Genomic DNA, 14,790 nt, shown 5'->3' with positions numbered 1-14,790 from the left:
TAACTTAGGATTTAATTTTCAGCCTATTTCCTCTTTTGTCTGCTTGCCCCGCTCCACAATCCCCATTTAGTCCTTTTTTCTAGTTGAAACAGTTCAGGGCCGGCTATGGCCGTTTGGTTTTAATTGGAAACTGTCTCTTTAAATTTTGAGGAGATCTGCGCATGCGTAGTAGAACCCTCCGAGGGTGGGGCTGGAGTGCCCACTAGCTCAGGCACCCCTATAGTCACCAGAATCGAGGTGCGCAGACAGCAAGGACCAATGAAGATACCAGAAGAAAAGAATGTCCACACCTTTATCACAGTGGTTCTGCCAGGCGTCTGTGGCCGCTCCGATCCTTCCCCCACGTGGTCTCACCCAAGATGGCGGCTCTGGGCGCAGCCGAGCAGCCCGGACTAGAAAGCAATAGATTTCTTGCTTCTGCCACAGATTCCCCCAGCTGTGAGCCTTCCAACCTTCTAAGTATTCCTTTATATGCGGTTCAGAGTTCTGGAACCATCCCCTGAACCTGCTTGGTCGTCAGGTATTCTGTGTTGTTGTTGGCGGAGCTCTCTGCTATACGTCCACCCAATCCGCCATCTTGTTTGTTGTCCGTATCTTATTTTTGAACACATCACTATTAACTATTTTGAACTATGACTGATTTTACTATGTTGTTGTTAAAGTGCTGTCAAGTAGGTTCTGACTCATAGGGACTCTGTATAGGTCTTTTGAGGAGCAGGTGGTGGGTTTGAACTGCCGACCTTGCAGTTCATGGTTCAGTGATGCTGATCCTACAGTGCCACACTCTTTTATTTAAGTAAACCTAGGTTTTACTTTTGTAGTGAGGTGATTTCTTTTCTTCTGTTTTTTGTTTTGAATGTATTCCTTGTATGGAAAGGTTGAAAACACACCCATAAAGCTCTGCATCAACTACTAATGTAATGCTTTGCTTGCTTTATTGCTTTCTTTGTTCCCCTCTAAATAATTTGAAAATAACTTGCAGACATCAGGATACTTCACTCCTCTTTACTTTCTGTAATATTATCTATATAATCAATTTGTAGTCAAAATCTCCCCCAAACTAAATCCATTGTTCTTGGGCCAATTTGAACTCATAGAGACCCTATAGGACAGAGTAGAACTGCCCCATAGGGTTTTCAAGACTGCAAATCTTTCTGAAAGTACACTGCTCCATCTTTCTGTCATGGAACAGCTGGTGGGTTTGAACTGACCAACTTTTGGTAAGTAGCCAACTGCCTTATCCACTGTGACACCAGGGCTACTTAACCAAATCTTCAGTTAGCTCTAATCTTCTTTATAGATTTTTTTTTTTTTTTTTTTAAATCCAGGATCCAATTAAGTTCCTGTCTTGTATTTAGTTAATTTGTTAGTTTTCACGAGCAACTTATTAATAATAGTAATAAGAAAATTAGCTTTTGTTATTAGTAATAAAAATTATCTTTATTTTGAAATCCTAATCAATAACTGGATTCATTATCTTAGATTATCTTCAAGGTAGTCATTATTACAACTTTCCCTAATAAAAAAAGATTCTGCAACAGCGGGTTAAGTCACTTGTTTAAGGTATATAGTTAATAGGGCAGAGTTGAAGTTTGAACACAGCCGTGTCTCATCCCAAAGACTACTGTCTTGTTTTTAATGCCAGACTGGTGTATTGTTGTTGTTAAAGTGCTGTTGAGTTGGTTCTTACTCAGAGCAGCCCTGTGTAGGGTTTCCAAGAAGTAGCTGGTGAGTTTGAACTGCCGCCCTTGCTATTCAAACCTACCTTACAGTCCAGTGCATTATCCTGCAGTGCTACACGAGGACTGGGACACTATTAATATGAACTTAGAAATATTTGATCTAAAAAATAAAAACAATTTTATAGGCCTAAAAGTTTATTAAATATAGATGATTCCCATAGATTGGGTTAGTTACATTTTTGAAGTCTCTGTTAACCTTCAGATTCTGCGATAATTGCTTCATAAATCTACATCATTCATTCATTATGGGGGGAAAAAGTAATAATGGGGGAGCTATAAAGGCACAAAGTGACTGGCTTACAAGTTTTCAAGAGGGAGGTCAGTTTCAAAGTGTGCTGGGGAAGGTAGAATCCCCACTGAATAGTTTCATCTTGTCTAGATGGTGAAAGGAGACGGAGATAAGATTCTTAGGATTCAATAGTGAGTAAATGTTATCATGACTGATTGCGACTGTCACAACTGTAAAGGTCGAAGTTCTGTAACAAAAAGTGGGGAGTAGTTAATCTTACATTCCAGAAACAGAGGACCCTAGGACCATCAAGGGATAAGAGCATGGGCATAATGTGGGACCCTATCCAGAGAAGCAACGACACCAGAAACGGCGGCAGAGATGAGAACATGAAGACATAGAGTAGCTGAGGACTCCAGATTCATGGAAAGAGAAAGGCTGTGTCTTGGTGGCCAGGAGGCAGGCTTGCAGAATGTGCCCTTTGGTTGTTTAAAAGATTATATATTCCTGAGTGCTTTTATATACATCTCCCCAAACAAAACAAAACAACAGAGGGAATAGATGCAAATACTGTTGAATGATGATGCATGGAGGAGATTGTAGTCATTGCAATGAAACGATGAATGTAAAACTGATATTCTCCCATGAAAACTGTCACTCAGTTCACAATAAAAACTGTGTGCAGTCTGTCTCCATACTCCCCCAATACACAGTTTTGTGTGTGTATGTGTGTGTGTATATACATATTGGAAACAAATACATGAGGAGGCTTCAAAAAGTCTGTGGAAAAATGGAATGAAAAGATAATGGAATTTGTTCCACTAAGTTTTTGAAGCCCTCTTGTATGTATATAGACACACACACACACACATATATATACACACACACACACACACATATATATATATATACACACACACACACACACACACACACACACTGAACAGATAGATTGAGATAATTAACATACTATATAATTCACCCACTTAAAATATACAATGCCATGGTTTTCAGTATGTTCACAGAATTTCATCGACTATCACCACAATCAATTTTATAACATTTTCATCTGTACACACACAAGAAAAACCCAGAACTTTTTAACTGTCATCCCCTATTTCCTCCAAATCCTTTAGCCTTCTTGTCATTGTTAAGTGCTGTCAAGTCGGTTCTAATTTATAATGACCCTGTATAGGGTTTCAAAGGCTATAAATCTTTTTGGGAGCAGGAATTCTATCTTTGTCCTGAAAGGCACTGGTGGGCCTGAGTTCCCGAGGAGGCACTAGTGGGCTTGAACCATAAAGCTTATGATTTGCAGTCCAGTGCTTACCCTACAGCACTATACAGGTTGTCATTGTTAAATGCTATTAAATCAATTTTTGATTCATAGTGACCCCAAATGACAGAGTAGGACTTCCCCTAGGGTTTTCTAGGTTGTAATTTTTACAGGGGCAAGTCGCCAACTCTTTATCCTACAGAATTGCTGGGTGGTGGATTCAAATGCCAGCTTTTCAGTTAGCAGCTGAGTGCTTCAACTGTTGTGCCACCAGGTTCCTTATCTCTTAACCCTGTTGTTGTTGTTAAGTGACCTCGAGTCAATTCCAACCCATAGTGACCCTATATAGAGTTTCCAAGGAGCAGCTGGTGAGCTTTAACCACTGACCTTGCAGTTCAAATGATTTTGCAGTCTGACACATTAGCCCATCACGCCACACCAGGATCACTAGTATGTTATTCTTGCTTGCATATTTTGGACAATTCATATAATTTGAATCCTGTAGTATGTGTTTTTTTGTGATTGATTTCTTTAGCATAGTGTCTGTGTGACACATCTACCCTCCTTTTTTTCTTGTATTAATTGGGATCATACAACTGTGGTTATCCTTTTGTATTCTTCTCTTAATGTTTTCAGGATTCATCCACATTGTAGCATTGTCAGTCCTTCGTTCTTTTTTATTGTTGAATAATATTTCATTCTATTAATATGCCATATATTGTTTGGATTGTGTCCAATTTTTGGCTATTGGGATATTATAAATAATGCTACTAACAACAACATAACTAAGAAATGGTCGGTGTTCAGACATCTCAAGAGGTAGTGTGTGATCAAGAATCGATGGTACTGAAGGAGGAAGTCCAAGTTGCACTGAAATCATTGGTAAAAAAGAAGTCTCCAGTAGTTGACGAAATATAAACTGAAATCTCTCAACAAACTGATGCAGCATTGGATTTCCTAATTTCACTCATCTGTGACATTTGGAAGACAACTACCTTGTTAATTGATTTGAAGAGATCAATATTTGTGCCCATTCCATAGAGAGGTAACCTAATGGAATGCAGAAATCATCAGACAATATCATTAATATCACATGCAAGTAAATTTTGCTGAAGAGAATTTAAAAACCACTGCAACAGTATATTGACAGAAAACTGTCAGAAATTCAAGCCTAATTCAGAAGAAGACATTAAACTAGGGACGTAATTGCTGATGTCAGATGGATCTTGGCTGAAAGCAGAGAATACTAGAAAGATGTTTACTTATACTTGATTGACTATGTAAAGTCTTTGAACTATTTGGATCATGACAAGCTTAGGATAACATTGTGAAGAATGAGTATTCTAGAACACTTAATTGTGCTCATGAGGAACCTGGACGTAGATCAAGAGGAAGTTGTTAGAACAGTACAAGTGAATACTGAATGGTTTAAAATCAGGAAAGGTGTGTGCCAGAATTGTATTTTTTCACCATACTTATTTATTCTGTATGTTGAACAAATAATCCGAGAAGCTGGATTATATGAAGTATAGAACATGGCATCAGGATTGGAATAAGATTCGTTTACAACCTTGGATTGCAGATGGTACAACCTTGCTTATTAAAAGTGAAAAGGACTTAAAATACTTGTGACTGAAGATCAAAGACTTACAGCCTTCATTGTGGATTGCACCTCCATAGTTTGTAAAATTAAACTAATAATCCTCACAACTGGACCAGTAAATAACATAAATGGAGAAAAGGTTGATGTTATCCAAGACTTCATTTTCCTTGGATTCACAATCAGCACTTATGCAAGTATTAGCCAAAAAATCAAATGACTTATTGCATTGGTAAATCTGTGCAAGACCTCTTTAAAGTGTTCAAGAGCAAAGGTGCACCTGACAAAAGGCATTGTAGTTTCATTGGCCTCATCTGCATGTGAAAGTTGGACAAGGAATAGGAAGACCATAGAACAATTGATGCATTTGTGTTATGGTGTTGGAGAAGAATATTGAAGGCATCATGGACTACTAGTGTGTTGGAAGAAGTATAGTCTCGGAATGTGCCTTAGAAGCCAGGATAGCTTTGGACATGTTATCAGGAGGGACCAGTCCACGGAGAATGACATCATGCTTGGTAAAGTAGAGGATCAGCAAAAAAGAGGAATAGCCCGACGAGATGGATTGGCGCAGTGGCAGCATTAATGGGCTTAAGTGTAACAGCAATTGTGAGGATGGCATTGGACCCAGCAGTGTTTTATTCTATTGTGCATAGGGTCATTGTGAGTTGGAGCTGATTTGATGGCACCTAACAACAACAATGAGAACATTTGTTTAAAAAAGTTCCATATGGTATGTGTTCTCATTTCTCTTGAGTATATTGTTGTTGTTTCCGAGGAGCCGCTGGTGAGTCTGAAACGCCAACCTTACTTTACAGTTGCAGTATTAGTGTTGCATACCACAGCACCACACGAGGACTCCTTTGAGTATATACTAGGAGTAAAATTTCCAAATCACATAGTAACTCTTTTTAACTGTCAAGTTTTTGAGGGTTTTTTTTTCAAGTTGACTTTTTAAATGACTGCATTATTGAACTTTCTCAAGCAGTATGAGGGTTTTGATTTCTGGGTATCCTCACCAGGATACATAGTGTAATGATGCTGTAGGATCACCATAAAGTAGGCAGTTCAGACCCACCTTGGAAACCCTATACAGGGTCACTATGAGTCAGAATTGACTTGCCGGCACTTAACAACAACAACGATATCCTAGTGGGTATAAACTGGTGTCTCATTGTGGTTTGTCTCATTTGTGGCATTCACTCCCTGTCTCTACACACAATGACACTTTTTTAGGGGACATTTTCCACAAGTTGCTTGGTTCTGGTGAGACCAATGTCCTTGTTTTATTTTGAAAAAATATAAGTATCCTTTTGAGTTGGGTTCAGATTTTGAGAGTAAGTTAGTTGTAGTTTACTATGGTTATGTAATATTGTAACATTTTTAAACACTGCTTTTCCTGGAATCAGTAATAAGTTTCAGGTATTTTCTTGCATGTTTTCACTGTTCTGAAATATTTTTGTTCTTTGCTGTGAATAAAGTCTAGAATGGCAAAAAGATGGCAACTGCATGACTGGTAAGGAAACTAAAATGGAAGTGCACAAGTACACACATTCTGTCTAGCTCCTGCTTCTCTTTCTTACCACCTAGCACCGTGCTAGTGAACAGTAAGACTTACATGAATATTTTTGAATAAATAGATAGAAAAGGGTATTCATTTTCTTATCTGAATCTCCTAACGGGATTTTTATAACCTGGACGAAAGAATATTTTGTTTTCATAGACAGATAAAATAATCTAAAGTGTATAATATATATATTTATGAGGTGGCTTCAAAAAGTTCATGTAAAAATTCCGTTGTCTTTTAATTCCATTTTTCTACAGATTGTTTAAGTCCCTTTGTATTTATCAGCATAGAAATTCCATATGATAAATATTAAAATGACTTCCTAGTCAGTTTCTTTGACCTCGAAAATGAGTGAGTTTATTTAACTTCAGAAATGAATGTTATCTAAGAGAACAACAGAAGAACGTTGTAACAATTTAATGTGTAGAAACTCATATTTTTTTTCTGTCTCAGTCATATATGTTTTCTATTTTAGCCACTTTGGAGATTTATTAATGATACTCAAGACAAAAGAATGTTAGTTTATAAATCTGATGATATCAAGAATGTTTCACGTTTGCAGTCCCCAAAAGTATGTGGATATTTAAAAGGTGATAATGAAGACTTGCTTCCAAAGGGGCTAGTAGACAGAGAACCATCTGAAGGTAAGACTTAAAAACTTTCTTTTAATCAGAAACAAGTCTTAAAACCATCTTTAATAAAGATGGTTGTTATTTGATTAAAAAAAATAACTGTAGTCTTTGGCTTGAAAATGGTTTTGTTCCAGAAATTCTTATGTTAATTCTTTTGTCTATAATGTGAAAGTTGATAGAAAATAAATGGAAACAATGAAGATTGGGGAAAGGGAAAATTGAATGATCTGAGGGAAAATATTATTTGAAGATCTTTAGAAATGATAATAGTATTGAAAAGCAGTTCTTCAATTTTATGAAAAATTAGTTACACTCACTCCTTACTTATTAACATGGTTAGATTTCAAAGACCAAGTTGATATGTGAAAATAGAGGATGGCCACTTCATAATAACTGCCAAACCACAACATTATATAACTGCCAGATTATATCACTGTTATCACTGCCAAACTCCTGGGAATCAGGGTCCAGCCAAATTGACATGTGACTTTGGCATTCATTATTGCCAAATGGGTATTGTTAATGTGCAAAGTTATTGGATTGTAGGATTTTTACTGTTGTCATAAATGCAAAATGTCCGACAACAAGACAGTCAATAACTGAAGAGTGAGTGTAGTTGGTAAAGGGAGTGAGTGACCTGTACTATTCAGAATAAGTTAAATATTTTAGGGACAATTATAGTATTGAAAGTATTGATATTAGTGGGAAAGATGTATTTTTCATTGGAGTAGATATATTTAGAGTAATTTAATAAAAAAAAGAAACACTACCACCTTGGAGATATACTCTGCCTTTATTTTTGAAAATCTTAGAAATATTGTTAGCATATTAGTATACAAATAAATTCTTCAAGAATTTGTTATTTGAAAAGAAAAATATCCTATTAACACAAAGTAATGTTTAGTGTTTGATTCTCTTGATGTTTCTGCCATTACTTTAATTTGCAGACGTCTCCTTGAATAAGATAAAGGTTTTTTAGCCTAAGAATAGGTGATTGTTTTGTTCTGTAAAGTGATTTTTAGAGTTTTATTATTTTAAAAAATAAGGAGGGAATTTTTCTTTTCCTTAGTTTTGAATTCTGCAATTTAAAAATCTTGTATTTTTCATTTTTCTTTTACTAAATTGTTTTTATGTTCAACATACCTTTAAGGATACTGAGCTAAAATAATATTTTTTTCAGAACTATACTAGACTTAAAGTGTTACTATAAAAAATTCCTTGTTTTGGTGAATTTTGATTTAATAGTGCATACAAATTCATATTAGAGCTTGTTCATCGAGTGAAGAGAAGAGCTGACCCTAATCCTTTGAAGAACACGTGCAAATTATTGGTGGTAGCAGATCATCGCTTTTACAAATACATGGGCAGAGGGGAAGAGAGTACAACTACAAATTACTTAGTAAGTATTTAATATTGAATAAGTAAGTGGATGAAGAAGTCATGTAGGTAGGTCAATCCATTTAATAGATGCTGATATATTTTTGAAACTTTATGAAACCAGATCTGCTTCAGATATTCTGTTATTTCCCCATAATATTTGTGGACTGTCCTCTGTGGTTCTGACATTACTATGTGGAAATTCTGCTTTCAAATTTATGAAAATCCATTTTACTTTTGAACTACTGTTTTCTTATTTTTGTGTATTAGAATTTTTATGCACATTAGATTTTGGGAGAGGTCATAACATAAGCCTCACTTCTTTATACAACTGAATTCTTTATTTGCTTTTAGATTATAACCTTTATTTAGGTATTAAAAGGTCCCAGAGTCCAGTCATTATCAGGAATTTACAATTCTTCATGAGTCTTTAGTTTGAAACATAGTATTTGAATTGTTTAGCACTGTCATCTACCCCATTTTTTAAATCACCACCCATACCATTACCAGTTGTTTGTTATCCAGTTGATTCTGACTTGTTGCAATCCCATGTGTGCTAGCGTAGAACTTGACTCCATAGGGTTTTCAACAGCTGATTTTTTGGAAGTAAATCATCAGGTCCATCTTTTGAACAGCTGAATTCTTTAAAATATCTGTTATATACATATATATGTATAAAAATCTTATTGGTGTCACAAGTATAGATGTGTGCCCAGATGCAAAAAAAAAAAAAAAGGCCTATTTGTATAAGCTGGTCATATCTCATGAGAGAAATATGGATTTCGTTTATGTCACATAAAAGAAGTAATTATTGGAATATAAGTTAAATATAAGGGCTTTAATGGTTATAACTAATTAATACATATATATATGAAGGAAAGATTAAAGAAATGTTGACACTGGATTTTTAAGCATTAAATATTATAGCTTTAAATGTCAAAGGAATTGTATTCATGTCTTTTGTTGCTGTTAGTATGACCTCATCCATCATGACAACTTGGCACTGACCAAACTGTTGTTATTGAGGGAATAAAAGAGAATGCAGCTATTCATGAACCGAGTGCTTAACACAGTAGAGATGTCTTTCTCATTGCCTAGTTTTTATCATTTTTACTTTTTTTTTTTTTTACCCACTTTCATCCTTTCCTTCCTTTCTTTGTCGGGTGAATGAATTTATTATGAGGGTAGTAGGAGTTGTGTGTGAAATCGCTGTAATTCTTGTTCCTAACTATGAGAGAGTCTTTCTTGAAAAAGTCTCCCTTACTCTGACATTTGTAATAATAGCCTCCTTTTAATATGCTTCTTTTGTTTATTACAGCAAGGATATGAATAAAATGAGAGGCCTAGCCTTAAAGTTTGCATTTCTTACTTTTACAATAACTTATAAGCAAGGAACAATTTTTTTAGACCTGTAACTTGCTTTAGGACTAGGGTGAGGACTAGGGTGTGCCTGACCCAAGCCATGGTATTTTCAATAACTTCATATGGATGTGAAAGCTGGACAGTGAATACGGAAGATCATAGAAGAATTGATGCCTTTGAATTATGGTGTTGGAGGAGAATACTAAAAGTGCCATGGGCTGCCAAAAGAACCAATAGATCTGTTTTGGAAGAAGTGCAACCTGAGTGCTTCTTGGAGGCCAAGATGGCCAAACTTCGTCTCTCATACTTCAGACATATTGTCAGGAGGGAACAGTCGTTGGAGGAGGATATCATGCTTGGTAAGATGGAGGGTCAGAGAAAAAGAGGAAGACCCCAATGAGATGGATTGGCCAGGTGGCAGCATTGATGGACTCAAGTGTGGCAGCAGTAGTGAGTTTGGCCCAGGATCGGACATTGTTTTGTTCTGTGCATAGGGTCGCTATGAGTCAGTGCCGACTCGGCACCTAACAGCAACAAAAACTTGCTTCATAGTTGATGGAACAAACCTTATCAACCCAGTTCTTGAACTGTAGAATATTCTTTTTGAACAAAAGAGAATTAGCATTTTTTCTTTCTCATGTAACTGGAAGCATCCTTGGATCTATAATATCCCTTCTTCCTCAACATTCCCTACCCTACCCATCCACCATATCCACACCCACCTGTTGCCCCAAATCAGAGGACAGAGAAAGAAAAAATGGTGAACTGTACCTCATTCTTCGACCGCCTACCCCCATATTTTTTAAAAAGCATTCTTAAGTACTAAACTTTGCCTGGTGGGCTAGAGTTTGGGGAGTAGTGGTAGTAGTTATCCATCACTGCTCTATAACTTTTCTGGAGAATTTCATTCTGCATTTTTCTTCTATCGTATCCAGGACCTTTTTTTGAGATTGGTAGTTTTAGCTATACGTCATCTTCTGGCTCTTCTGGTCTCAGGCCATTGGATGCTGTGGTTCACATGGTTCATTAGTCCTTTGGACTAATTCTTCATGTCTTGATTTTCTTTACTTTTTTTTTTTTAAAAAAAGCTTTTATTGTGAATGGAGTGAGAGTATACATGGGAGAACCTTGGCTTTGCATTCAACCAATTGTATTTTGTTTCATTGCAATAATTATAATCCCCTCCATGCACCATCAGTTAACAATGTTTACCTTCTTTTCCCTCTTTTTTTTGGGGGGGAGGGGGTGGCAGTTACACAAAAACACTCAGGAATGTTATAATCATTTAAACAACCCAAGGGCACATTTTGCAAGACCGCCTCCTGCCTGCCAGCACACAGTCCTTCTCTTTCCATGAGTCTAGAGTCCTCAGCTGCTCTATCTCTCCATGCCATCACCTCTGCTTCTGTCTCTGGTGCTGCTGCTTTTCTGATTAGGATCCCATGTTCTTCTCATGCTCTTCCCTCCTGATGGTCTTAGGGTCCTCTGTTCCTGGAATGTAAAATTAACTACTCCCCATTTTTGTTACACACCTTCTATCTTTACATCTATACTCTTCTTTGAACTAGCAGAGAGCAATCATTACATCTTAAATGGTTGCTCACAAGCTTTTAAGGCCCCAGTTGCTACTTAACCAATGTAGGTGAGATAGAACATTGGCTTTGTGGATTGTGATATGCCAATTGACCTAAAGGTCTCCCAAGACTATCATTCTAAGTCCGCAAGCTAAGTCACTCATTTCCTTAAGGTGTTTGATTATGACTGAGAAATTTTCATACATTTGCCCACTGTATACTCTGTGATATATATGGATATATTTGTAGTACATACAAATATCGAAATAGCTTCTGTCAAACCTATATATATGAGGCTAAGTAAAAAAAATACTGCTATAAAATCTTAGAAACTTTTATGAAACAAAAATATCAAAATGTAAAGCTATTGTTCCTTGACATATCCTTCAACTAAGTCTGTAAACTTCTGAAGGAGCTGTTTCCATCTGTCTAACCCTTCCTCCAGAGTCCTGGTGTGGTGCTGTAGGATAAGGAAAGACTGAATGCTAACTGCAAGGTAGCTTCCTTGGAAGCCCATACAGGGTCACTGTGAGTTGGAAACAACTTAACAGCACTTACAAAACAACAAACTTAACAACAACCTTCCTCCAGTCTCTAGAGAAGGACATCCAAGGAGTGGTAGAGAGTCGGTGAAAAATAGGGAGATCCTCAGTGAGCTGGATTGTCACAGTGATTGCAATAATATGGACTCAAGAACAGGCATGACTGTGAGGAAGGCATCAGATTGGGCAGTGTTTTGTTGTACTGTACATAGAACAGTAGCTCTGAGTTAAAACCCACTGACTCAGTGACATCTAACAACAATCCTTCCTGGGAGAATTCTATACTCTTCACTGTATACCATGTCAAGACAGTAGTTGTGGCTTCTTTCAGGTACTCAAGTCCTGTTCCTTTTAAATGTTCTTTGAGTTTGGGGAACAAAAGGAAGCATGAAGGGGCAAGATCAGGGCTATAGGGTGGATGGTGTAAGGTTTCCCAACAAAATTATTGTTGAACTGTCCGTGCTACCCTCAGAATGAGCAGGTGCATTGTTGTGATGGAAAAATATTGCTTTGCACAACTTTTCTGATATTTGGACTTTTTCTCACCAATTCAGTTTTCAGTTATCTTAAAATTTCTTCTTAATAAGCCCTTGTGACCATTTTGTGTACTTGGAGAAGATCGATCAAAATGCCTTTGGAATTCCCTCCAAAAAGTGGTTGTAGCCTTCTGAATCAATCTCTCTGCCTTGAATTTAATTGGCTTAGCAGATCCCTTTGAAAGCCACTGTTTTGAAGCCACTCTGTATCTTATTGGTAAATCCAAGACTTGTTCCCATATATAATTTGTTCTATAAAATTGTCTTGATTAGGAGCCTGGGGCAAGAGGCCAGAGTAAGTGGATGCACTGAGCTAACTCTGTGCAACAAAGACATTGTCAGTTGAGTGAAACAGATATGGATGGTAATCTTGGAAATCTGAGCATCAGAGGCTAGGACAGAGAGGTGCACTGAGTGCTGAATGGAAGAGGAAAGCTAAACAGGATCAGTGAGAGAAGAAAAACAGGTGGACTGTGGGCTGATTTAGAGCGATGCAGCAATCTTCAGCTTTTGTGAGCAGCTGTTGACATAGTGACCTGTAGGCACAGGATGCAGCTGGAGGTCTCACTTGTTCCTGTGCCCTCCTGGTAGATAGGGATGTGACCAGTCCACACCCTCACAACCCAATGTCCAATGGGACCCCCACCTACACAGCCTCTGCTCTGTCTGGGGTCGGGTGCATAGCATAGCTCCCCTGCTTCTTTTTGGAGGTGTGTGAACTTGCCCTAACTATGCTATAAAAACAGCGAACAGAGAACTAACTTATGTTCACACTTTGTGACTACCACATCCACCAGGAGACAGGTGGTGAGCGCCTGAGAACACACCAATATACATTCATCACCTAAATAGAAATATGACACGGACTTCTGGTATGGTGCCACTGGACTGCATACCACAAGGTTGGCAGTTCAAACCCACCAGTTGCTCCTTGGAAACCCTATAAAGGGTAGCTATGAGTCAGAACTGACTTGATGGTACTTAGCGGCAACAACAACAATGTCTCAGAGAAAGCAGACAGTTTCAGCTTACACAAAGAAAGAAGACAGAGTACCTCAAACAAGTGACTATAACAACCGCAAAAAAAAAAAAAAACATGAAATAAAAAGAGGGGGATAATGTAGTTATAGAACTCCCAAATGAGGAGGAAACCTAATAGGTTTCAGGAAAAAAACAAAAACAAAAAACAACCTAACTGTAACCCTAAAAACTCTAGCAAGTTTAGCCTAACCATTAAACCTAATTAATCCTAGTCCTAATCATAACCCTAACAATAAAGGAAGTCCTAGGCCTAGCCAAGACCTAGCCATAGTCCCAATCCTAACCATCTTACTCCTTACTCCTACCCACCCTCCACCCCTCAAAAAAAAAAATTAAAAACAACAACCCAAATAAACACTTGTCTTCAGTAGCTTTGATCTTGCTTGTAAGACTGATGGAAAGATGAGCTGTTTGAGCTAGCTAATTTTTTTTTTAAAAGATTTTTATTGTGGATGAAATGAAAGTTTACAGGGCAGATAATCAGTTTTACATTCAACAAATCCTACAAAGAGCTCTGGTAGCGTAGTGGTTACGAATCGGGGTGTGAACCTTAAGGTCAGCATTTCAAAACTACCAGCTGTTCCACGGGAGAAAGATGAGGCTTTCTGCTCCCGTAAAGATTTACAGCCTTGGAAACCCTGTACAGGGTCGTTATGAGTCGAAACCTACTCCATGTTACATAACCACCACCACCAGTTTCATTACAATGATTATAATCCCCTCCATGTACCATCAGTTAACAGTATTTCTCTCTATCCAATTTAGCTTTAAAAAACAAAACAAAACAAAAAAAACCACTCAGGCATATATAATAATTTACATCTCCAAAGGGCACATTCTGCAAGTCTGCCTCCTGGTCACCAGCTCTTAGTATCTCTTTTTCCATGAATTTAGAGTCCTCAGCCGCATCCCCTTTCCATGCCCCGATCTCTGCCTCTGTCTCTGGCACCTCTGCTTCTCTGGATCAGGTCCCGCATTCTGCTTGTGCGCTTCTCTCTCGATGGTCCGAGGGTCCTCTGTTTCTGGACTGTAAGATTAACCACTCCTGTGTTTTTGTTACAGAACTTCTATCTTTACAATTGTGATAGTCACAATTAGACATGATAACAATTATTCACTATTGAATCATAAGAATCTTATCCCCATCTCTTTTCACCAGACCCATCTAGACAAGACGAAATCTATTGAGTAGGGACTCTTTCTTTCCCCCCATACTCTTTTTTTTTAATTAAATGTTTTTATTTTGGATTGAGTGAAAGTTTACAGGGCACATCATCAGCTTCACATTCAACCATTCCTATAGCTTGTTTCA

The 14,790-nt window shown here is 37.5% G+C and overlaps 1 protein-coding gene across 2 annotated transcripts in view; it reads left to right on the top strand.

Moving 5' to 3' along the window:
• ADAM17 (ADAM metallopeptidase domain 17) overlaps window positions 1-14,790 on the top strand; it is a 105,404-nt gene that overhangs the window by 39,610 nt on the left and 51,004 nt on the right. For both annotated transcript variants that reach the window (XM_006863985.1, XM_006863986.1), the window contains exons 5-6: window positions 6,890-7,058; window positions 8,312-8,445. In XM_006863985.1, the coding sequence (XP_006864047.1) occupies window positions 6,890-7,058; window positions 8,312-8,445 (303 nt within the window). The remainder of the gene's footprint in view (window positions 1-6,889; window positions 7,059-8,311; window positions 8,446-14,790) is intronic.

Source organism: Chrysochloris asiatica, unplaced genomic scaffold, assembly GCF_000296735.1.
Source record: "Chrysochloris asiatica unplaced genomic scaffold, ChrAsi1.0 scaffold00058, whole genome shotgun sequence".
NCBI classification, from domain to species: Eukaryota; Metazoa; Chordata; class Mammalia; order Afrosoricida; family Chrysochloridae; genus Chrysochloris; species Chrysochloris asiatica.
This window is presented reverse-complemented; position numbering and strand designations above follow the sequence as displayed.